The following is a 26,793-nucleotide window of genomic DNA, read 5'->3' as shown; positions in this document are numbered from 1 at the left end:
CAAACCATACTTTAGTACTCACTGCGATTTTATGATTCCGCATCATATTATCAAACTCTTCATTAATTTTTTTATATTTTTCTTCTGTATGTGGCGTGAGCACATATGAAGTGTCAGGGTCCGGGCTGTCGCACCCTCTGTGTTCCTTCTTGTTCAGAGCCTAAATAATGAAGTTAATAAAAAGGATCAACAAATAAAAAGTAGAGATAAAATAAAAGTACTTACAGGGCCTCGCTTGAAAATAAAATCACTATCTTCATTTAGTTTGCTGAATCTGTCCTCCGATAGTGGACTGTGCTCAAAGTAATCGTCAGCATCAGGGCTCTCACAACCATTAAGGCCTTTCTTTCTTAAGGTCTGAAATACAATTGGAAAATTCACATACAAATCATACTAACTTGCCAAGAAGTTTTGTACACTACTGAATCATTCAGAGCCCCTGAACCTACATCAAACTTTCACAGACAAAACTCACTGTGCAACAGACAGGATCAGTCTTTCAAGATAGTGGCAAAGTACACAAAGAGAAAAGGTTCATCCAGGTGCCATCTCACAGGTAACCTCCCCCTACAACCACTTCATCTCCCCAGCATTCCATGTAAAATCATTTTTAGACGTTGGCTGATGGAATGAAGTTGCCTGACAAGGAACACTCAAGCCTGTGGCAAAGGAGTTCATGTATTCACCAGTCATTAAAAGCCAGTTTACTGGCTCTTCAATGAATTCATTTTAGCATCCCAATTTTAATATTCACACATTAAAAAGCATACAGTTAGACAAACACAGTGGCTAAAATGTTTGATCCAATTAAACAACTGCAGGATATTAATATATGTAACACTCGATCTCAGTAGTTGATAAAGGCAGGATCTTCCTGCACTTCTGTCATCCTGCATTATAACAAGAGCTGCAAAAAAGAAATTACATAATCCCTCTCTAAAATTACTTAGTTTGCTAAATATAAGCTTTTTCAGAGTCCTTTAGACTAACTTTATGGAGCTACTTCCTGTTTTCTGATGGAGAGCTCACATCAACATCCCCTGGGGGAAAAAAAGCAAGCTTGTCTACAATTCAGGCATTAAAGAAAGGATGTGAAACTACAGGTCTCATGACCAAATTACAAGATATATTTGTATTTCTTGATTTTCTTTTTCACCCTATTACACAATCAGAAATTTTTCTTTGCAAGTTCTAATTTTTAACAAAACAATATTTAAAACATTACCTGTGGAAAAATCTTTAATGTTCTTAAAAAAAAGGAAAGCAGATTCTAAACAGATAAATGTTATCAGTACATAATGCAGCAGTAGGACTATATAGGCATGACAGAGTTGTGTACTTCCTTTTTGTCAGAAATTATCAATATTCCATGAATTTTACATTAAAACTCCTAAAGATCAGAAATCTGCAAGCTGATGTTTCCAGCAACATTAAAAAAATGCCACGTTTTTCCATAAAAGGAATTTCCATAACGCACTGAAAATCTGACTTATAAAACAAAGTATTTTAGCTTATAGTATTTGCCAGCATTTTTTTTACTGTCAACTGATTTTTAGTACAATAAAAAGTACACACAACTTCCTCACTATTCATACATATGCAAAATCCTGCTTATTTCTATTGCAGTTTTAAAGCAGGACTTGAAAATACAATTCACTGCCTGAAATTCTTTAATATCACAGTTCACCATAAGCTGCAATTCCTTCTCAAGTTTCCTGGCTTGCTCCATGTATCCCACACAGTATCTGGAACTCCCACAAAAATGTAATCACTAAATCAGCAGATGGGGAAAACAGGTGTAGACTCCTCCAGCACCTGTCACAGCTCCGATCCCGCTCCTCCAACCAATCAGCTGGACACGTATATGGACTTGGCCATACAAGGGCTGGCTGCTCTGTCTCTCAAGGTCGGAGCCTGTTATCCCTCTCCCAGCCCTTCCTAACAAGTCAGCCTGCCAGCCTGCTACACTTTGATATCAGCAGGGAAAATGTTAACACTGTATAAGCTGGATTACACTTAACCCCTGCAGCCCACGGCACTCTGGAAATAGAACCCAAATGTCTTTACGCAGCACTCGGCGTCAGCACGCAGTGCTCAGGACACAGTTACAGAGCTGCACTGAGGCTCTGCAAAGAAAGGGCTTGCAAAACATGCACACACAGAGTCCAGCTCCTGTGATAAACACGCTGAAGCAACTGAAGTCTTGCAGCAAGGGAGTTTTATTAGAGCTCCTTTCAATAGTCTAAAGCGATCCAGGGAAAGCTTTTAAGTGTAATGCTGCCAGTTCATCCCCCCAGAATGGTCTGAAAATTATCCTCCAAGTTAAACAAAAAGGAAGAGATTTAAATATAAAAATGCCTTCTTCCTCTCAGTGACTGCATGTCATTTTTGCTAACAATGGGGTTAACTCTGCTTTGACTCATGAGGAAGGAAAATGCCTCAGTATCTCCCATTTCAGGCTCTGGAAACCGTCACTCCAGATGGGGTTCCTGTCATTGTGGAGGGATTTAAGCCACAGTTCCCTGTCACAGATAATAAAGCTGGGTCCGACAGCCAGAGCTCTGCCTCCTTATCACCAAAACACCAAGTGCCACTTTGAGGACCTGACCATAAAAAGCCTGCAAACTTTTATCAGTGCCCAGTAACACAATAGTAAAACATTCCTGCTCCATGGCCGGGGCTGCCCACGGAATGCTGCAAGCTGTTCACACGGGCAGGCGAAGCCGACGCGAGCCAGCCCCGCCAGACACCGACACGGGCCCCTGCTCCAGGGAAAACAAGGAGGGACGCGGCTACCGGGAATCTGGGAATCGCTCCGTGGGGACGCAGGAAACCCAAACTCCACAAACAAGGGCTGACTCCACCCTCCAGATTCTCCAGTGCTAAAATTTGTTATTTCTCCAAATAATGTAAATAACTCGGCTCTCTGAGCTATTTCCAAGATATTATCACAGAGATCAAAATTTTATTAACTCTGAGGTTGTTCAGAGGAAAAAATGCAAGTTGGCGATACCAAGTAATTTGTGTAACATGAAGAGAGTTTTATTTCTCTCCTGTGATACACAAGCTTGTTTAGAACAAAATCATGGTTTTTGCAGTGGAAACTAATAAATATAAGGCATAATTTTTTCTTCCTACAGCAAGAGGGGAAAAGAACATTAAACTTCAGGTTTTGTTATTGGATGCTCACTGCAATTACCTTCTAGTGTGAAGTCCTGTTTTCCAGATCATGTAAGGGAGTGTATAGCCCTCTCAGTAAATCTGTGTTACTTTCCACTTCCTCTAAGACTCAGCCAAAATTACTGGAAATTGTTCCAACATGTTTGCCAATGCACTGTATTGTGCCCCAGTAACTAAGATTGTGCCCCAATAACTAAGCTGTAACTAACAGCTCTGATCTCAGACTGCACTAACTAACTGATGAGAGAAAAGTACTGGTTTTACTCAGAAAATAATGCTAAGCATATACAAGGAACCAATGCAGGTGTGAAATCTTTTTTTAGAAGAATGAACACAAGAATACATTTACGTGACACACAAAGTCACTACACAAGTATTCCAGACAGCTCTGGTCATCCTGATATTGCAGAACGACCCAGGAGCTTTAAACTGCTCCTGTTCCACTATTAGTTTAGTATTGATTTATTTTAACTTGAATGGCAGAGCTTAGAAAACATTGTATGAGAACGGCTGGACCAGCGATGATGGGTTTAAATATTGCAGTCAAGCACATGGTACAAGAGCCCCAATATTTTCCTGAACTTCCCCACACATATGCAAAGTAGTTTTTAATTGCACTGCATTTTGCTAATTTAAGAAAAGAATCATGCCTTGGCAAGAAGCATCTAAGGAACAGAAGAAGGGCTTCTTGCAAAACAACAACAGAAAGGAATAATTGGCTTTTCTCTATGATTCAATATAAATTTTACTGAAACCAATGATACAGATACCAAAGAGTATAAAAACACAATAAAGTAATTTATTGTTTGATCCTTGAGGAAGCGAAGATGATACTCAACCATCTCAGTGTAATTATCCTAGTACAAGCTTCCTTCCACAAAATCCAACAGACACATGAAATGCAGGAGCCTGAAGCCTGCTGAGCCCCCACAGCATGAGACCAAGTCACCTTCTCCAGGCTTGTTCCAGCCCTGCTGCGGAGCTGCTCCCACATGGCTCCCAGGGGCTCCAGACACTGCTCAAGGGCAGCTCTGGGAACGAGGAACTCTGAACCAATAAACACAGATGGGTCACTGCTTCCAGGGATGAAGTGACAACTCCCAACTGGACTTCAGCCCATCAAGACCCTGGGCTTTATATCCCACTCCAAAAGGACATGCTGCTAATGATTAAAGAGCACAATCAGCGTGTTTTGTGCTCTGATCAGTGAATTTGGTTAAAAAGCCAAGACTTCTGATATTGTGATCTGGGCTCCTTACCAGCCCTGGCAGAACTGTAAAGAACTTGATTATGTTCATTGTCACATCAGGAAATGGTATTTTTCTGCCTTAAAGCAAGAATGTAGGATGACCTCATGTGTAAAAAGTGTTATGAAGTGTAAAAAAGTGTCAGGTCACTCAGAACATTCAGTGTTGGGTTTCTTGTAATATTACACAAAAAGGAAATGGTTGTTGCTGTCAAAGCGACCATGTATCATGTTAACAGCTCTATTTTTGCACTTACTATTGGAGCTGGCCAGAGAGGATTTTTGTTGGTATTTCATCCCAAATCACTGGGAAAACCATGTCCAAATTTGACTAAGACTGAAATGAAAAGTGATTTCCCTTGGAAAAGGCAAACCTTTCACTTAAATCCTGTGGCTAGTTCTGCTTCTGCTCTTGCAATTAGAGCACAGAAAAGCTGCGAAGCAGCACAAATTTGGAGGAAGTATGTTTTAAATATCAGAATTTTTTTGAAGTGTAAATATTCCTCAGGCTTGAAGTAATGGAAAAGCCCTACTAGTACTGCTAAGTATTACTGATGCTCTGGTAGGCACCTATACCATGCACACCAAAAGGATAAACAATAAAACTTCCGGATGCTCTACAGATACCATGCAATAGTGGAGAGTATTTTTTTCTTACTAAAATGAAAAAAAATTCTCCTTGTCCATTCTTTAACTTATTTTTGCTGGGATTATATTCAGCTGTAGCAGGAACAAGTGGGTTGCCAACATTGGGGCTGAGCACCACAGATAGCGAGGAAGCAGAAGGGCTGGCCCGGCCTCACTGGCAGCAGCAAAAACCTCAGCCACCACTGATAATCACATCCTACATGAAAAGCCACACCTTTTTTTTCTGACATAGTCACAGAATGAAGGACAAATAAAACAGTCACAGCACCAGATTCCCACCCGGTTTTCATTCTTAATACATGAAAGATCAGTGAGACAAAACAGGGCATATTCCTTCACTGCAGCTCAGCTCCCTTCCCGCAACAGGCAAGGACCACATGTATCACCATGGGCTGTACATGCAGCAAAATGTCCTGCTGAAAGCAAGACAACTGTTTTATTATTTGCTTCCTGATACATATTACTGCCAAGAAGTTGAGCCTAAAAAACCAGGCTGGTTTTCTCTTCTTTTGTAACACAAAATATTCCACTTTCATCAGCCTGCAAAATAGTGAAGTGTCTCATCCTTTAGATACGTTATGTCTCCCTTATTATGTATAAAATATATTCAAGTACCCAAGGAGTATTCTTAGCCACCAAAAGCTAATTTTAGTTTTTAAACTTCCTGCGGGTCAGTTTGGCTACAGAAGCACCATCATTCCTGTTTCTTTTCTCTAAATTAACAACACAGCTCTGCAGAGTCAGAGCTTGACCCCACAGTGCCAGGTACACGAATTTACCACTGTCTAAAATCCAAGCAGGAGTGAATCCCAAGTGCAGCATAAACATCAAAAGAGAACACCCAAAGAAAAAACAGATAATTCAACTCAGTAACGGTGGTTTTGTCTATTTAAGCTCATCAACATTATTTCTGTAGGCTGAAATTTCTTTTTCCACAGACAGATGTAGTGTATTGTTCTTTGTGATGTTTACAAACTTGATGTATTTTCATCAGGCTCTATTAATATTGTCAACTTCAACCATTGAAGCATCTGCAAATTTCCTTATGAAGCTGATTTCCTGTCCTTTGAGTTGGGAGCCTACTTACATTTAGCCCTAATACTACTCCTTTCAGTATCCCTGACACATTTTCAATTACATTTTGCCACGCTATCAGTTCAAATTTCACATTCTAATTATAGCCACAAACACATCCATCCCAAACCAGCTCAGGGAAGGAGTGGTGCCCAGCTTTCAAAACTTCCCTGAAATGCACAGGAGGCCAAATTAGATTATGACAGACATTTCCATGAGCTAAGCAACTTGGAGAGCTTAACTTCTTAAAGAACAAGACCTTCCCAGTCTTTCTGGCAGGTTCCCCAACTACAATACTGCATGCTAAAGAAAATCTGAACTATTAACATACTCTACTTTCAGCTTACTTAAATAATATTTTCCATACTTGTGCTCAGTTAGTAGTGATATTTAAAAAGTAAATAATTGACATTATGCAAAAATATATGGACATGAAAAATTCTGAGTGCAGTACTCAAAGTTTGCTACAGTTACTATATTTCTTGGCCAAATATTATAGTTTCCTATGGAAAAAAAAAATGAAAAGGAGGTTTAAGATTAATTATTTATACCAGGGTTTTACGAATAAACTTATAACCCTGCCTCCCACTATCTATAAATACAAAGAAAAAGAAGAGCCATTTAAGCAATGCTCTGTGTTCAGTTTTAGGCAAAGGTATTCAGCATTTACAGATGAAAAATGTTCATGATTTGAAATTTTATCAGTGTCCCTGCTATAAACCACTCTAAGAAAAGACACCGTCTTGTTTCAAATGTTGGAGCACTTCCAGTATCTGGCAAATTTTAACATGTATCCCTGGCTTGCCAAACATGAAAGCTAGCTGTCAAATTCCTCCCAGATATGATAAAGATGGCACTCAGGATTCAAACTCTCATTTATATAAAATAACACATACAAAAGGTTTTTCGACTTGATATGGCATGAAGCTTAAATTCTAGCCTGAAGCATCTTTGCTGTGAAACATTATTTTAAGTAGATAACCACAAGCAATTACTAAAGAATTAGAACTTTATGGGCTATAAAATCCACTCTTCACCCCCAGAATATTACCCAGCTCTGGACTAGAAGGTATGGCAAAGGCAGCTGCATGCTTGTATTTGTGATTTTAGAGAAACACTGTCTGTGTACTGCAGACTTTGCAAAGCAGTTGCTGACCTACAAACAAGCTGGAATGCTTGGTCCTAAATGAACTCCTTGAGACTTAAAATGATTAGTAATCCCTTAGCAATGATAATGCTGTTTCCACAGTGATGCCTTAGCCAAGCTTTCAAAGTCCGATATTTGATGCATTTGTCTTTGTTTCACTTTCTATCCAACTCAGTAGATTACTAAATTTTGTATCACTGAGCAGGTTTGCATTTTACCTGTTTTATAAAAAGAACCATCAAATAGATTTTCCCATTAAAGACTACTAAAAGTGCCAGTTTAACTCGATCTTTCTCAATCTTTTTATTAAAAAACAAAGACAAAATAAACTGATATTCACCTTCAAGAAGCAAAAACTATTCCTTAGCACATAAATTAAATATATTTTATAGTTCTATCTAAATTTGCAAATGAACAAAATTAATGGTAAAATGGAGCAAAACACAGCTCTATGTTAGAACATTCGAAGAGACATTTTATGGTACATAAATGCTTTTTTCAGTCCTTACCCAAACAACAACATATAGATGTACAAACACAGCCTCCCAAATATAGATCTTCATGCACTTGCAATGGTTAAATCATAAATCAGCAGCAGCAGTAGCCAACTGAAGGCCTCCTTTCAGCAACAGTGCACTGCAGATAAGCCATATGGAACATGAAAAGTTTCCAAGTGCAGCAATCCATCTGCGTAATATCCTTCATAATCTTTTAGAAGTTCTTTAGGAAAAATATTATCTCCTACTCATAGTTTGCCAAGAAAAAAAATGGCTTAACTCCGATTAGAATTCATTTAATAAAAGGAATGGGATTCTTTAGGTCTACCTGCCCATGTGCTGTTGCAATTACAAATATTTCTTGTCCTGAATAGTTCTTTACAGCTTTAAAATTGGAAAGGATAACAGAACTATTTCAGTGTCTTGGTACTCAAGATAACTTAGTGCTACCAAAACACTAATTACAACATAAATTGCAACCATTCCCAAAGAAAATGTTTAGTAGATTCCATGGATTTATGCTCTTGTTAAAATACTCCTCATATGTAAGATTATGGGAACTGGCTACATCTCTCAGAACAAGCTCTAATACCTTTAATATTTGTATGGAACTGCCATCTTGTCTCACCAAAAAACACCCCAAAAATAAGCAAGCTGAATAAGACAACAGAAAGCAGGTATTTGAAAACACCAGCTGAGATCAGTGTGTACAACAGGAAGCAGAGAGCCTCCCCCAAAAAAAGGAAATAGGGTACAAGCAATTACATCTCTATTTTTACTGAACTGAAATAATGAGGATGTAGAACTTCAAGACAAAGCTCTAATAAAGCCACAATTCATGTTTCAAATACAGAACTTCTCAGCTGTGTGTCAATGGAATACACTTAATGTGCTTTTTCCTGCACAGCCTCCCTTTAGTGCAAGTTATTCAAAAGCCAAAGTGCCTCTTTGAAGACTGTCCTGACTTAATGTGAAAAGGGGGTGGGAAATGAAAGGTAGGACTTGGAGAAGTAGAGAGAAAAGGCTGTACAGGAATCAGGGACAGTGAAATTGAGTAAGCTTTATTGTGTAATTCATGTCAACATTAGATAAAGACTGGCTCTGGAATGCTGGAAGTTTTTTTCTTTTTAAAAAGTTACTGCAATAAGCAAGTACTGAATTTTAAGTTATTTGCAGGAAAGAGCAGGGCTTTAAACGGTATCAGTTTGTATAGAGGAGTGTTCAGTGGGACAATGTGTAACAGCTTTGATCTAAAAAATCTTTACAACATTCCAAAATATCTGGGACATTTTAATAAAAATATATTATTCACTTCCTGCTGAAATTACCTAGTAAATGTTTCCAGTAAAATTTGAGTAAAAATTCACACTACTGCCAATTTAACTAACTTGCCTAGCATTCCATAGTCTCCACTGTGAATTACTGTGCCTCCATATGAAATGTCACATCACTGATATGACAGGAGTAAGATGTACTATCCCTGGTAAGTCACAGAATGAACTGGATGTATACTCCTTTACAACTATTGTGAAGAACCATATGTCACATGTAGTGTGTCACATGTCACAGAGCACATGACAGTCACATGTTATGTGCTGCTAGGCTATTCAAAGGTCTGTACCACAAGAACTACCACCATCAATATTTTCTTTCTTCAGGTGCAGTTACTCCCCAAACCATTCCACCTGAAGTGTTCAGGTCAGTGCTGAGTGTTACAGCCCCGATGGGCCACACCACCTGCAGTAAAACCCTGGCAATGAACAAACCACAGACTCCCTGAGCCTTCTGCTGCAGAAGCACCATCAGCTCAAGGCCCAAACATTAAGATTATTTAAAAGCAACATATTAAAAACTGTAAACAGGGTGAGGTCCAAAAGGCAGGAAGCAGTGAAGCACTGGGGATGACCCTCCCCTCCTTTGGCCAGTTCATGCTGGAACAGTGGCTGCGGAACAGCGATGATCAAGAAGCAGCACTGCTGCTGTCCCTCCTGCAAGGTGGTTAATCCCTGGCAGAAGACACAACCAAATGCACGAGCCTGAAGTCAAAAGCTAGGATTACATTAAGCCTCCACTCACATCAAGCCTATCACAGAAAGAACAGTCCTTTATCTTCCTGTAGTTGCAGGAGATGCTTTGTTCTGGGTCTATTCTTTCCATGCACAGCTTGTGTAAAGTCACTCTCTCTTGATTAACAGATGCCACGGTCCTCGCTTTGAAATTGCAAAGTAAAAATACACTTTTCTGTCACTACAGAATTTCAAAAGCACCAAATTCTGCAGCAACACAAGGGCTGCAGAATACACGAGACCAGCACAGCTTGAAGAACTTGTTCATACAATAATTATGTCTTTGTGTGATTGCCTGCATGAACTCCAGCACTAACAAGCAATGAGCTGTTACAGATTTTCTTGGAGTCAGTTTTCAATCCTACTTAACACAACATCCCCAGAACAGCTAAACCCAGAAATGAATCTTTGACAAGCGTTTCCCGAGCAGTGGGTGTGAGAACTGGACGTTGTGTGTCTGCCCTGGAAATATAAAAAAATAAAGACATTCTCCAAACACAGTGCAGAATCAGTTGGAAAAACATCACTTGCACAGCTGGGAAATAAAACCAAGTTACAGACAGAGAAGAATCCAATCCCTCCTTGTTGTAGGGCCGATTCTGTAGAGATTTTTGGTAGACAGAGCACACAGAATCTCTCTACTGGTATTTGACATGATTTTAGGATTCTGGCCCTCCCAGCAGCACAGCCTCCAGAGGAGCATCCGATCCAGTCTGAGATTGTAATGATGCACAGCCAAGTCAGCTGTCACTCATTGCTCAGTGATCAGCTTTTTCTGGTAGTTTATTAAAAAATGAGAACATCACAGCAAATTTCAGTTCACAGCTTTAGAGTCATGTCACTGGTGTAACTGTGACAGGGCTGGCGTAGGACAGAGAGCACCCTGAACTGCAGCTACATAAAATCACTGCTGGCAATACAGCAGCCAAGTACAGTCATTATTAGCAAACTTCAGAAACTTCTATAAAAAGATGCATTCTAGACAAACTTCAGATATCTACATGCTTTAAGTAGAGACTAAATCTGGAATTCATCAAAATTCAGAACACCAGCAGAGCATGGTAAATTTAAAGTGCTGTTCTAAGAGGCAGAAGAAATAATGTATTCTTGAACCCTAAAACACTAAATTTATTCACTGCTTCAGATACAAGGGAAGTACAGCTTTAGATTATTTTAAGGCAAACCAAAACTGCTTCAAAAACAAAACCAAGAAAATCTATCCTACTTCTGGAAATTCTTTATATATCAGCAATGAAGGAATGCAAAACAACATTAACTAGGAACAAAAACTTTTTGCCAGCATTGTCAGCTTGCTTAAAGTCACCAATAATCTGTCATTTTGAAATAAATAAATAAAGAGGCACATTAGTCATCAGTATGTCCAAAACTATTTCGGCACCGCCAAAGAATTAAAAGAATATTGTAAAGTAAAACAGTATTACCAAATGCAAGATATGGAAAAATTAGTAACAGTAAAGAGCTCAAAAAAATACTGTGGGGATTAAGTGTTGAATTTAATCTCCCAAACTAAAAAGAAAAGAGGAGGGGAGAGAAATAAGAAACAAAGACACCATCGTGAGTGGCAACTATTCTGTTCAGCACAAAATACTGTTGTCTTCTGTCACCATATTGAAAATAAGTGTTTATTACCTTGATCACATTTTAAATTTTTCAAGGTAGTTGTTTCTTCCTAAATCATCAGTGGGAACTGAAACTTCAAGGTATAACCTGTTTGTAAGTCAGGTTTACAGCAAACACTTCTACTAGAAAAGGAATAAGATTCAAACCACTATACACAGATACATAAAAATGTGTGTGTATACATATATATATAAAAGCTTTTGATGACTCATTCCAGACCACTTCAGTTTTCAAGCACTTTCCCTCTTTTTAAGGTAAGCTAAAAGAAAATTTTAGTCCTTAACCATACATAAATCCTCCTCGATCACCTCGTTAAAATGTCTCAAAGGTATTTGTGTGCCATCTCAAATTATTTCAAATGTTATATGCAGTATAATTACATTTACATAATCATTTAGCAAATCAAGCCCGATAATGCCTACATTACTCAGCATCATGGGCAGATTACCAAGTCTTTTCCTTACTTCACTGAAATAATTCTTAAGCTTCTTCCTTCTTTTTAAATGTGTACCACTTATTCCCACAGTGTTTGGAGATCAAATCAAGCAGTTTGAAGTACAAAAATACATAATACAACAACCAATACATGCTGTTCTATCAGCCCAAAGATTTTTGCTTTTTTCTTTCTTTAGTCCCCCAGGTCTTGCCCATTTCTGGCAGTTCTCCATCTATCAAATATGCAGGAATGCAAAACAATGTTAACACATCACAGTGTCAGCCTCCCTCCAGTCTCCAGTGTGCATTTAACCATCAGCATGTGCTGCCTCGCAGTTCTGTAAAGCTGTGCTGATATTTCACATAAATTCGGAGATTTTAGTCACCTACATTTAGCATCAATTTCCATTTTCTTGGTTGCAGGGCATTTTCCTCTTAAAAATAAAGCTAAAAACTTACAATGTACCTTGTCTTATAAAACATTTCAAAGAAATAAATATTTTTAAGAATCTGACCCAGTTTCTACCATCTTACTTTTTAGCTTTGAATAGCAAAATATGGAAGCCCAAATTGCTTTTCAAGTCCTTATCTAGATCGGATACACCAGGTATCCACCAAGGAAGGAAATAAGATCAATTAACCGAAGGTCATTCTCATCTAATTTTGTATGTGTGCATCCAAGTATATATTTAGATACGATTCCCAGATCTTCATTTTCATATGAAGTCAACCCAAATTTTAAAAAAAAGGAAGCAATGAACCAATTCAAGTGCTACCAAAACAAACTACTACACACCAACAACAGTTCAAAATACACATTGGTTATTCCCAGCCTGGAAAAGAAGCAATGTTGGGAGGTGGAGAAAGCTGGATAAAAAACAAAACCAGAGAGCTTTTGGTTTATAAACACAGTGTTTCAACACCAACTTTTCTGTTTATGCTCCCCACACTGCTACACTTGTCTCTTGGCATATGCTCCATCTGGCTGGGGAGATGCATCTGCTTCTTCCTGCTGCAGGCTCTCCACGTGCAGCTGAGCTCTCCATGCTCACTCGGAGCCAGGAGCCAACAATCCCATCTCTGATCCCAGAGATGTTCCTGATTAAGGAATGTGTACTGCTCCTGTAACAGCTCTTTATTAAAATTTTGTGAAAACGCAGAGATGAAATGTATTTTAGTGCAAGAGAACAGCTGATTACAGCAGATTAAACTGGCTTGTTGACCCTGCTGAAAGCAGCAGCAGGGTCATTTACCTGCTTTGTCTGAACTCTGACAAAACCACTCTCGCACCAAGCCATCACAAATGTTACTCCCCATTAGAGTCAGCAAACCCCATGGTAAAATATTTAATATAAACATCCAAATCACTTGCTGGAATTTACACCAGAGCAGTCCTTCCACAAGAATGAGGATGATTGCAGTAACTATGCGCCATAGTTTAAGAGATTTTTTTGTACTTTCTAGTTACAATTTTTATTACAGATCATTACCTGTTTCAAGGACAGCTGTCAATATCTGGGGTATAACCTAAGCCTTATTCAGCACATTACACTACACTGAAAACAGCATTAAACTACAGAGCACAGGAGAGGCTCATTAACTGACACCCGCCCAGAACTCTCCTGGGCACAGATGCCAACTGGGAAAGTAGGTCACATTTTACACAGGCTCCTAAAAATCAAATCACCTCAGTCTGATGAGGTGAGATGAGGAACATGCAAAACCCACCATGGCCAAGTGTAGGTGAAATAAACCCTGTTTTACCGTATCAGTCAAGGAAAATCGAAACATGGAAAAGAAATGAAAAGCTGAGCTAAACAGGCAAGAAGAGCCATCTTCAGCCCTCAACTCCCATGAGAAGTGAGGCCACAAGAGAGGGAACAAGTGTGCAACTGCTGCTTTCTGAGGCCTTCTTGAGGGGCAGAAGGACCCAGAATGGAAGCGATACCTTGTAAATAACCTGCAATAATCTTAACATCCTGCACTAAAGAAAATATAAAAGTGCCTGTTCATCTCTTTCTTTTCCTTTGGATTTAAAAACAGTGCTCAAGGTCTCAAATTGTCGTTTACATGTTAAAACATTTTGTTGACCATATGGATACAGAATTCTGATAAAACCTGAAATTCTTCCCATTTTACTCTGCAGAAGTACTTCTTTCTTCAGGAAAAATAATTACTTGTCAAGAATAATCTGTTACAGAAAAGAAGTCCATGAACACTAAAGCATCAAATGCTTTAACACCTACAGCAAGTCCTTCAAATCATAGACAGCACTTCAGTGTAACAATCTGCAACTGTGTCATTATGGGTTTGTAAAACTAAATACATGATCCCAGTATTTCAAGAATTTAAAGCACACACTGAATAAAAATGTCACTCTTTTCAATATCTCTATGTGGTCCACCTATGCTGTGCAAGAGCACTACCCTTACACTCCAGTAACCTCATAAAAGAATAGGTATAGGACAGCAACAGATCATTCCCATCTACAATAACATGTTCAGTGAAAGACCTAAGTGCATGCATCAAAAAAATATTCTAATATTCATTTAAGATGCCAGTGCTCTCCCTCCCACTATGTTTTCACAAACATTCCAGCAGCAACAGAAGACACCAAGCTCTGGGCATATAAAAGCAATTCCTATGCCAAAACCGAGCAGGAGACAACTACAAGGGGAAGATGTCTCATCGATTTCACTTAATAATTTACAACATTGCCATCTACCCAGTACTGAAAATAAGTACCAGCAGATTTGTTCCCTCCCTTATCCAGCTTCCGAGCTGTGTGGAATTACCTTTCCTTCTAGCACAGGATAACTCACCCTCCTGTCATGCACATCAGGACCACAGTGGGTCCAGAATAGTTCCATGGTGAGCCTATGTCACAGTAAATGTTATTTACCACATTCAAGGAGGTAAGTGAATTACTAAACTAAGATGTATATATCAGGTGTAACTCCATAAAATGGAATTAATTTTTATAATTCAGTTTAGTATGAATTTTACAGATTTTAGGCTTTCTTTTTAAGTAATTTTCATTTGTTAAAATAGAATTTCAATGTATTTACAAAAAAGAGAAGCTATTTTACATTGTTGTTTCAGCATGTTTCCAAAATGCTGGTGATGTAACTAAACATCTATCACACTCCAAGCACCCATCAATCCAGAAAGAAAAAAATGTGAAAATATTTCACAACCAGACTAAAGAGCACACAGGGCTAATCTGAAGAGATAGGAAGATTCATTCCTAAATTACACTGTATTTGAAAAAAGGGAATAAAGTCCCAGATCCCACACTAGTATAAAAGAGTAAACCCAGAGAGGAAAATTAGAAAGAATCTGCAGATGGGTCCTTGCGTGCTCCCTCAGAGCACATCTGCCCCTTGGGTACTAAGTGCACTTTTAATGTACTTGTCAGGGGTGAAACACTTGACCCTGGTCAAAAAACCCCACCAAAAAGAAGAACCCAAATAAAGCAGCCTTGCAGAGAATTATTCTGGAAGAGGTCCTTCCTTAGTCCTCGTGATGTGAAGAGGCACCATTACCATGAGTCACAACATAAAGAGGCCCTGCATGCAGAACAAAACCCAGCTGAACTTTCATCCCTGTCTCAAATTCACGTCTGTCACAATCAAAAGCTCATTCTGCAGGAATTAGGTTTTCCCTTCCTCTCCAGTGGCTATCCCTTATTTATGCTAATCCAGTGACTAAGCCTTCAACTCTTCATGGCTTGCATTATCCCTCCTTTTAGAACTCAATGCTGAAGACAGAAGTTGGGGAGGGTTTTTTTCTGATCATAAAAGACAGTTGACAAATTAGCAGAGAATCTTCTCAGAAAGAAATATAAAGCATTTGTCTGTATCTCAGTTTTGTCAATTTGATTTTTTGCTTGCAGACTCATGTACAAGATCAGCTAGTACCATCCCTGTACTCTGATCCCTTTGGTAACAGGCTCTTCAGCTATTCAAGGCTAATCATTATTCTGAAATCATTCCTAAAAAGCAAGGCATTTGTTCAGAAGACAACTTCAGAATTTAAATTAAACCCTTAAGTCAGCCACCTGTTTTGGTCTATTTACAGGACTACTGGAGACATGCTCTGAAATGCAGTTACAGTACATCAAGGCTCCAATTGCCAAGAAAATCCTTGAATTCTACTGCACCTAATTTAGAAATTATGTACTGAAAAGAGTTTCTATTTAAAGCTCAAGCATTATAAAAGTAGATGAAACCAATACCTTGGAGTAAATATATTCATGTTATTCTATTACTGCAGAAACTGCAGTCATTCTGCTGCTATTTTAATTGACAGTCACTGGACAACAAATTTAATTAAGTTTGTTTATTCCACAGATTCTCTTCTTTTGGCTTTTTTTTTCTTTTTTTTTTTTTTTTTGGCTGAACAAGGGGCAGCAGAGGCAGCGGCTGATTTGATCCATTTTCAAGATATGACTGATAAAGTGGCTACTACCTCAGAGAAGAAAAAGGGCCAACTGTAATTGTCTGTTAGGCTGAGGGCACTCTTTTGACCTTCCTCTCCCACTCAGTCGATTTTTTCTCCCCATTAAAACCCTGAACATTTCTCCCCCTCCTTCCCTAGAAAAACAACAATTTTTCACACCTCTATTTCCATTGCCAAATGTGATTTAAATCAAACATGCTTCCCAGAACCTGGCAGGGGGTGGAGGGCAGATGGGAAAACAACATGGCTGTAAAGACAACTTACTGCCTTAGAGAAACCAGACTAAAAGCAGTAGTTTACATTTTGTAACATGGTATTAAATAACTTTAAAACATTCGGTTAAAATGTCTTAAAATACTCTACGTTGCTCTATATTTTAAGTATTAAGGAGATAAGAAGACTGACGTGTCTTTTCAAATTGTTACCTCAACGATATCTGAGTTGGTTCTGCTTTCGTGGGGCTCGTTGTATTCTGTGTATTTTAGTAGAACTTTGTCCATGTCAGTGCTGGCATACTGAAAGAGTTTGTTAGAGCTGTTAAAAATGATGAGTGCTATTTCACAGTCACAGAGCACACTCAACTCATAGGCCTTCTTCATTAATCCAAACTTCCTCTTTGTAAAGGTGACCTAGAGAAGAAAGAATAATGATTTATTTTTTTAAAACACATGACATGGATTTGAAGGAAAGTAATCAAGGAATACACCAATTGAGCCTACACTGTTTATTCCTACTCTAATACGCAGATTAAACACAAGAACTACCTATACTTTCTGGTCCCAGTGCTCTCTCTATTAGACGAAGTTGAACAATTACACACCCCCAACTCTTCCACTGGTAAAAAACTACCAAGGAGAGTTAAATTTTAGTTAGAAGAAGATAATTTAGCTTTATTTCCACTGTTCAACAGATTTTGACTTTCCAGGTATCACAGTATTTTCTTCTGTGGTACTTACAACTGTAATTCTAATAAAATCAAAGAAAACAGAACAATCAATGGAAGTAACACTGTTACTATGCACTATGATTTCTAATTATGCAAAGTTATGAAATACTGCTATCTTGTTGCTATTAAGTCATCTAATCAGATTCACTTATCATTTGACTTGTTTTCTGCCACTTGGAAACGTCACAAAACAATTGTTCTGTCAAGTTAGAACTGCTGTGGGGAAACAAACCCATTACAGACCATCACACAGGAGCACTTGCCAATTGGGGAAGGAGGAAACAGTTGAAAAAGTTACCATCAGTTATGACCCAAAAACAAAAACAAAACAAAACAAAAACATTCCTTTCACAAGACAGCAGCTAAGGATATGGAAGTGTCAATGTATTTGACAGCCCCCTATTACAATTCCAAGCATAAGCCTCTGTGACAGGTGAGTGATCCACATGCCCCATGTTCCACAGACAACAGTCAAGAAGTTTTTGCAAGACAGGAATGAAGTAAGACACAAGAAACAGCCAAACCTGTTTTCTGGATTTCTATAGTTTAATTACGAGCTGTACATCAAGTTTTGGAAAACAGATGGGAAACTTCTTTGTACACACACCTGAAGGCTTTTTTCTACAGAGATGATTATCTCGAACATGTTACCTTTTTAATACTATCAATAACACAAAATATATCCTATTCTTCCCACCACATAAGCAGTCTCAGAGGATGCACAGATACAGCTGTTGTTCTTCTGACACTTAAAGGGTTATTTCCTGAGTATGAGCAGGGATAGAGAGGTACCACTGGCTAGTGTTTGTCAGGAAAAAGAGATCATAAATAAGATGTGTGTGTGCTGTGTCACCTGGAGAAGTCCTCCAAAAAAAGAATGGTTTACTGCCACTGAGGACCAGTAGGATCCTGGACAAGGGCTCTTAATTTCTTTACTGAAACTTGATCTTTCTCACCTCTTGTAAGGCTGCTTCAATTGTGAGATTCTCAGCTGGCATCAACTTCTCACTTAGTGCTTGAACAGTGCTTAGCACAAACCCCTCTACCACAGCACTCCAAGCTCATTAAGGTACATAGATTATTTTAAACTTGGTTTTCATTTCAGAACTCCAAAAGCAGGCTTAGTTCTGTAAATGTCTCCTTTTTTTTCCTTCCATTTAGGACCACACCAAACCCAGAAATATGTCTCTTTATTGCAGGTAAATGATTTCCCCAGCACTATTTTAATATTGCTTAGCAAAAAAAATGGGTGAGGAGGAGACAGCAAAGGCAGCAAGACTGAGCTCCTTTGATATCTAATTTACTGCACTGGATTCTCTTCAGCTTAATGAAGATAAATGTCCTACAGCTCATTCAAGCAGATAAGGCTGCTTAATTAATAGTACAATGACAGTCTCATGACAATCGTAATCCCCCCGAGGAATGGTCTATATATTCTGTTTTGAGCTCACATACAATCCCATCAGGAATGAGATGCTTCTGACAAAACAGTAGTTTTTCTTCCCACACAAGTTACATGAACTTGCTTTGCAGGCAGAGCTCTGTCCCATTCTACTCATGTTTTCAAAGAAAAACACCTAAACCTCAAACTAAACATCCAACCAGGACATCATAGGCATGTCCGTGAGTGTCCTACTCACCAGCTATACAGGCCATAGAAAAAATGACAGGACAAAACCGAACTACACTTTCTGTTCATTGACCTTATCTGGGTCAATGAAAAAAAAATTCAAAGTAAATATCTTATAAATTCCCAGTGCATGGGGGCATTCTAATGTGATAAAATTCTATATACTGGCTACCAAAACCACAAGACACCAGTGGGGATAAAGGCCATCGATACCACTACATATAAAAAATAAGATTCCACTAACAAAAACTATTTAATCTCTCTAAAACATTTTAAAAACAAGATGCAGTGTGTTTTCATCTGAGTTTCCACAGAAAAAGGACAAGGCAAACCTAATCCTGCTTTTAAGTTAGAGCTTAAATCCTCTTCCTCGTCATTAAATAGCCCAAAAAGATGCTAGCCAAAAACCTGCCAGAAACAAAACCTAGAATTTAATCTCCCTATTTTGCTTCAGTCACAGCAATGGTGTAAGTGGTCTAAAATTTGATACAAATGCACTGATTCTCTTCCTCTCCATTGTTTCAAGCTGAACAATGGGATGGAGATTCAAAAGAAAAAAACAATTCCTCCTGAAAGAAAAAAAGCACCTCACCAAAGTCAGGACAGAAGTATAATGCTACTTGTATCTCAAGCAGAACAAAACCAAGGTTGCCCAACTTAATCCAGATTCATTAAAAAAAGGCATAAGGGGGATCAATTTCCACCTCTTACATGTGCATTAAGTTGTAGAGCAAGATCTGAAAAGAACTGAAGTTATTAATTCATCTACTTTTACTATGCGTACTTACAACATTTATCTACATCAAACAAAGTCACTGGGTGATTAAAGCTGTTCAAACACAATACTTGGCTTTCTCCCAAACTCCAATAATACTTTTCTTGCTATATATAGACTTCTCAGAGTTTACATTGCTTTAAAGTGATACAGGGAGAAAAACAATCTTGATTTCACCAGCAAAACAATGGGCTCTGAGCTGATGTGTCAGCAGCAAGAGAGTCCCATGGAATTCTGACGCTACCCCAACGTCAAGCTGGTGCTCAGAAGTTGAAAAAGGAAATCAAACAGCAGGAAGGGAACAGAACAAAGCAGCAGTACACCACTATGTAAGTCCATGTTTTGCCTGCATCCTGAATTCTGGGTCCTTTGGCCACCCAAAGTAATGTAGCAGTACTCCAGAAGGTTCAGGGAGAAGTCGCAAGAGGTGTGGAACAAACTTTGTATTAAAACAACTAAGTAAGCAAGGCAGCTACAGCCTGAAAAAACTTATCTTAGGAGACAATAAGCAAATGTGGACAGACTCCAGATAGGGAATCACTGTTGCCTCTTCCATACAAGAGCTAAATAATCAGCAGAACCATGACAAAGGCTAAATAAAATGGTGTCTCTTGAAACAACAGGCAACAGACTTAGAGGAAATTCTACACAAAAGATGTTGCAAATGCTGCAACATTATAAGGGCTCAAAGGATAGCTGAACAACTTCACTGGTGGGGGCGGGGAAAACAAACAAAAAAAATCCATTAATGGTTACTAAATATACGGAAACCACATCCAGCTCAGGAAATCCCTGAGCTAAGAATAGTTAAAAGCTGGAAGAGGATTACAGGGTCGTGTAACATGTGCATCTCCAGCCCACACGTATTTGCTCATGACTATCACTGGACAAAAGACACTGGCCCACCAGCATCTTCAGCCTCAGCCACCAGCACTGTTCTTAAAGATCTTAAGTCATTCCTGTAATAATTTGCCTTAAAAATGATAGTTTCCAGTTATCCCACTATATATTTCAGTATCCAATTAAAATTTTATTTTTTATCTCATGTAGCAATTTAGAAATTAATAGGAAACATGACTGCTACAGTCATCAACTTCTGGTACTTTTCAAGTTCACAGGGCACAAGCAGCCAAGAGAGCAGCTTTCCCCAAAACATTCATTTTGAGCACTCTTCCCTTCTAACTGACAATTTTCAATGATAGTTGTAGCAAACAGCTCTTAAAGGAAATATAAATTGATTTTTTTAAATAGAATGTTAAAAAAATTTGTTACTGTATCCAAAGCACTGTAGATATTGCCCACAGCTACCTCAAACTCCTCTGTCAAAGTGCTGCAGAAATTACTTTTACTAGATCCTTCCTGAATTTCTCATCCTTTCTCTGTCTTCAGTAGAAAGCGTTCCTAGCAGTTATCAGATCAAGTGACATGCATGTTTAAAAACACCCCTCCAATCTACTGGTAGTACAGGCTAGAGTACCATTTAAATAGGAACAACAATTTTAAATTTGATTTAAAGTAGTAATAGTTATTACTTATAAATAATATTTTTTCCTCAAACAGTCATAAAATCATTGAGGTTTCTTATTCATATTCTGGCAGGGGCATCTGTAGATATATGAAGACAAAGCTCAGCTTTAGAACAATGAATTAGGATGAATGTATTCAAACTTTCCACTAATTTTTAAGATTACTGATGGACCTGTTCATGCAGACTCCTTGTTTCTCACCTGCCTATTCCGTTCATCCATTATTCTCGTGATCTGTATTTTCTTTCTCCCCATTTTCGCGTCTTCTTTCTTTTGCTTAGCAATCCAGAAACAAACTAATCCAAGAAATGTCCCTCTTCAGTGTTCTAACACATGATACAGTTTTCTTTTACTTTGTCTTCAGCTTGCGAAACGGTTCCTACTTCTTATAATCACCTAAAAAAAATGGATAAAATTAATGTACAAATTACTAAAATGGAAGAACCATTAAAAACCTGTAGAGACAAAAAACACATGCACCATGAAATTTCAGTGACAAATCAAGTATTTTCATTAGTGAAGTATTATACTACACCCTCTCTTCCAGTTAAACTCCAGCTGGTTTGCTGCATTCTACCTATAAACTACAGACTTAAAATGACTAATAATTTCACACACTTTCAATTGAACGCCTTAAAAACATAATTGTCAAAGGGGTGGTGCTCATCCCCCTAAGCTTTAGGCTTTTAGTTATCTGAGGTTTCACATATTTATGAAATTTTTGTAAACTCCATTCAATATTTTAGGGAACCTTATAAAGAAACATTTTGCATTTCCTGTTTCTCTTGTAAAATTATCACAAAAATAGCAAGAAAAGCCATGAGAATATCAAGTTTCTGTTCCTAAGCCAAATTACTTCTCATTTTGTGAGACAATACTTGGGGTTCCACTGGGAAACAAGAGGGAAAAGGAAAGAGGGAATCTCTCTACTTAAAAGAGACCACAGAAAACAGTTTTGCAACAAAACTATTTCATGGTTACCAAGACACCAACGAAGACCTGAGACCTGACACAGTTCCTCTCTCTCCAATAACCCCCCTAAGTGCCACATCTGCCAATACCCACTTGCAGCCCAGCACCTGTTTCATTTTTATATTGTTCACCAAGATAAACATGCAGGAAACTTGAAAAGCCAGTGTGCCACCACATTTAACTCTGCACTGAACTGCCTGATATTTAACAAACTTCAAAAGTATTTTCAGTAAAAAAAACCTGCTAAGCTATATTCCAGACATACTGCTTGAATTGTAGGATGATGTTAGTTGAAGAAAACTGGAGAACAATTTAAACTAAATGGCTTCTAGAACATCAAGTGTATACCAGAATGTATAAACATTAAATAAGTACACCTTATTTATCTTATTACCACCTAATACTCATTCAAAGGGGCAAAACCAGCCCCAGTACTATCTGATAACCTCTCTAACTTTCCAACCCAAAACATCTTCTGAAGTCAAGCCTTGCATATTTTAATCTGGGTGTCACCATGCCATATCCTTGAGGCCATGTGTAGAAAGTGGTGCAACCACATCACAATCAGACAGTTAATGAGCAGAGACAGCAAGAGGCGATTAGTCACAGGCTACACTTCACAATACATTCAATTTATGCAGAGGAAACAGCCAGGATGTTCTTGGGAGAAAAAAAACAGAGGTGGAGGAACATCACAAAATGAAGGGATGTCATTTTCTATTTACCTGACAGCAACAAAGGACTGCTTTAAAAAAACAAAATGCCCAAGAGTATTTAGAAATACTATTTCATGAAATTTAAAATCAAATCAACACTTACACAGTATGATGTCCACTGGTCTAAAGGATATGCACTAAACATTGTCTATAAAGCAAAACACTTGAAAACATGCATCAACATTGCACTACTTTTGTTTTCTTCATGAAAAATAATTTCTTCCAAGGTGCTGCTAAGAAGGTAATTAACAGCCAGTGAAGACCAAATGAACTAGCCTCTATACAACCAACAGCACACAGCAAATATCTTCCACGGAAGCAACAGCTGACATATAGATTTATCCCATTGTTGCTCAAAAAAAAAAAATCTCAGCTCATGTGATGATCATACATTAAGTTTAGTTCTGGAAAAATCTGGTTGCATCCCTTGAACATACCTAATCAAAGGATCTCTAACTAGCTTTTAAAATTTGTTTTCTCCTTCGTGTGTGGCTTCATTTTTTTAAACCTACCATGTACTATTGAAACTGTTCTCTGCATATGGAATTACCAGAGTCCTTCATCTGCTTTTAAAAGCGCACCCCCCCATCAACACTAGTACACAGAGGCGACCACCACGCAAGACCAGAGATCCATCTGGGCCAGTATTTTATCTGTGGCTACTAGCAGATATCACTAGGATGGTCAAGGAAGAACACAGGAATAGCATAATAAAAATATAAACCACATATTGAGTGATTTTGGGATCAGGAACTTTTGGAGTCATTCTGCCTCCTGCAACACATATTCAAGTCTATGCAGTGAATAAAATAAGGAACTTGAGGGAGAGAGGAAGAGAAATACAATGTGAGATTATGCAATATATATACTTAAGGATACAAAATAAGAGAGGCACAAATGTTTTGTATGAGCTAATGGAAGGCACAGTAGCAGGGAAACACTCTTATCTGCTCTATGTACCACCACACAAAGGGAAATGGGAAACAGTAATTTTCACCATCATTTTGTTACAGCTTTGAGGTGTTGTTTCAGGTCTTTTACAGTGTGTATGATCTATTAAGCATACATGCTTCAAGCTATTTCCCATTTATGACAATTCACTGTTTTATCTCAGGTCTGACTTTCTTCAGCTTTAAATACTTGTATCACTTAGAAACTCCCAATTCCTATTTGCATGTGTGTCCAGCCCGGGTCCAGGCTCGCCTCCCTCTCCCACAGGTTGCTATGGACACCAGAACCTGGCTTGGAATCGCATTTGCCAAAGGTGGCCCCGCTCCGAGATGCAGCATTTCTGTCATTCTGAAGTCACATACAAGGTGATTTTCAAGGCTAAGAATTGAAACAGAAGTTTGGCTTGAGCTCAGGGCAGAAAGGACCCTTACACAGCTGCAAATCAGAGAAAACTGTTCAGTGAAAAGGGACTTCTCATGCATGCTCAGAACATCCCAATGGGAAGTTATTGCCAGTGACAAAGGCATGATACATTTCTCATGGGAAGAACGACTTTTCCTTTTACTCATCCTTGATCACATTACAGTTGTGGTTTTATTTTCTATCCTGACTAGCAACAAAGTTATGCAAGATAAGATATAAGACTGGGCCCACCACAGGGTTATATCAGAAATGTAACTAGCAAAGTTTTCATTTTGCTAAATCATAGTTGCACTGCAAACATACATCAGGCAAAACTCTTAATTCACAAAGCCATTTCATCTAGATTATCAACACACTTTTGCCCAAATAAAGGAAAACCTGCAGATATGCAAGACATATGAAGATCAACCCACATTTATATCTGAGAGTAAATATGAAACTAATATGAAGTAACCTTGATGAAGGTAAAGTTCTACTTCCTTAAGTTACAGAATCCAATCACAGCCACCAAAACTGCTTCACACTAGTTGCATGGGCACACAGAAGCAAAAGCTAGTTTGTCTTAAAGAAGGATTTCAGGCATCTATTAAACAAAATAATTAGAGTAAGAAGAGAGAAAGAAGGAATAAATCCCACATGCTTCATGGTGAGCTTCAAACAGAAAATAATGTCAGCTTGCACTAAAAGCAAGAAAAATTACATTTGTAGTTGTCCAAGTAATAGCCTCTCTTACTGTTTAAAAGTAAACAATTCCAAATTTTCTGGATTTATTCCCTTCCCCAAAACATGTGAAAACAGCACACTAATTACTGACAGACAACAGAACCACATGCAGAAACATACCCTCACAACTGCACATCTTCAGGAGCTCATCTCAGTTTGTTGTCAAGAATGCTTTCAGTTTCACAGATTGTTGAGAGAGATGCAACTTTAAAGCAAGGAAACTGTATTTGACCTATTTAAAAAGATTCTTTCAAGGGTTCAGTGGAAACACATATCTGTGCAAAACTGCACAAGGTCTGGAAGCCTCCTGGCAGAACAGGTTAGGAAAAACTGTGTCAGAATCATACTCCTTCCATTTAATTTCCTTTTATTTCCCTCTGACTGTTTTCTTGAAACTTCCATTTCACCACCATGGTTACAGGTTACATCTGACAGTCCCCGTCTCCTCACGGCTCATTTACTGCAATGCACACAAAGGAATGAGCTTCCTGACGTCAGATAATTTGCATGAAAACACAGATCTGCAGAGATGCATCTTACACAAGCCTTGGCTATGGCTTACCAAAAAGCAGAGAGTAATTTTTACTAAACCAAGATTAATAGGTCTTCTTCTAGTCTTGAAGGAGCCTGTGCAGACATTTAGATATTTTTGTAGATTTGGCCCCTAAGCATGAGCTGATGGGCACAGACTGATCATGGCTGAACTGCACAGTTGCTGGTTATTCTGCCACTTTGCACACTTTCAAGAGCAGAATATAAAAATGCCCATTCAAGCAACACGGAGATGAGCCCCACCACCACATGTCAGCTGTTGTACACCAACAAGGCAGATACCACAGAGTATCTCATTTTTTCACAGCAGTAATAATGGATGTATGTCAGTGTCCTCTCTCCCTGCCCCACAACGTTAAGTAGAAGTAGCTACAAAAAAAAAAAAAAAAAAAAAGAGTCAAAAAATGTCTTCACCAAAATAATTCATCTAAAGTTTAAAGGGCTGTGTGGAGCAAGGTCAAACATGATTCTCAGACTCCATTTTACTGTCCAAGAGAGAGAGATGATTTTCTTCTTCAGAACCTCAAAGAGATGCAAACCCATATAAAGTATACAACTGCAAACACCTTTTTTTCTAAGTCTCAAACTAATTATACAAAAAATACATTCACTCAGATATGACTGCACTGACACATGTTGAGATCCATGAGATGTCATCACTGTGCTCTAGACATTCCACCAGCCCTGCTCCAGAACTCGTTGCTACCACTTATAACCTAAATTTGAAAATTAAAATTTCCAGCAAAGGGATTTTACATACCTTTATGTCTGCACTTAACAGAAACCACACTCAGATCCTTGCTGGGGTTTTTGCAGAGGTGCACAAAACCAGTAACAAAGCAGTTTCCTCCGGCCACATTTCTATAGCCCTGTCACCATACATTGCTGTAAGTAATGTCAGATATAATTGTTAAACGATCACACGGCTCTCCTTCCAAAACAAGGGTACATGCTGTCATTTATCTCTCCCTACTTGCTGCACCATAATCTTAGGAAATAAATCTTTTTTCCATCCTCAGTTTAGAAGCCATTCTTCTCTATCCAAGCAGAGCCTCACAGTAAATGAGAGTGGCCTCACAGCTTCAAGGTCCTCAGCCACCAACTGATACACAAGCATTGTTATAAAACAATAATACAACCCTTAGCCAAAATTTCTTTTTTTTTTTTTTTTTAAGTGGGACAAC

The 26,793-nt window shown here is 38.4% G+C and overlaps 1 protein-coding gene across 7 annotated transcripts in view; it reads right to left on the bottom strand.

Annotated features, from left to right (window-relative positions):
• MEF2A (myocyte enhancer factor 2A) overlaps positions 1–26,793 on the bottom strand; it is an 82,765-nt gene that overhangs the window by 26,782 nt on the left and 29,190 nt on the right. For 2 of the 7 annotated variants that reach the window (XM_069026062.1, XM_069026065.1), the window contains exons 2-4: positions 21,474–21,668; positions 16,821–17,024; positions 226–357 (exon numbers count right to left, since the gene is read on the bottom strand). In XM_069026062.1, coding sequence (XP_068882163.1) covers positions 226–357; positions 16,821–17,024; positions 21,474–21,527 — 390 coding nt within the window. In that variant the 5' untranslated portion in view covers positions 21,528–21,668. Of the gene's footprint in view, positions 1–10; positions 161–225; positions 358–16,820; positions 17,025–21,473; positions 21,669–26,793 lie in introns of all 7 variants that reach the window. The other 5 variants (XM_069026060.1, XM_069026063.1, XM_069026061.1 and 2 more) reach the window with 3 other exon arrangements.

The sequence above is a fragment of the Aphelocoma coerulescens genome, chromosome 10, assembly GCF_041296385.1.
Source record: "Aphelocoma coerulescens isolate FSJ_1873_10779 chromosome 10, UR_Acoe_1.0, whole genome shotgun sequence".
Lineage (NCBI taxonomy): Eukaryota > Metazoa > Chordata > Aves > Passeriformes > Corvidae > Aphelocoma > Aphelocoma coerulescens.
The sequence above is the reverse complement of the archived record's forward strand: the minus strand, read 5'-3'. Positions and strand labels throughout refer to the sequence as shown.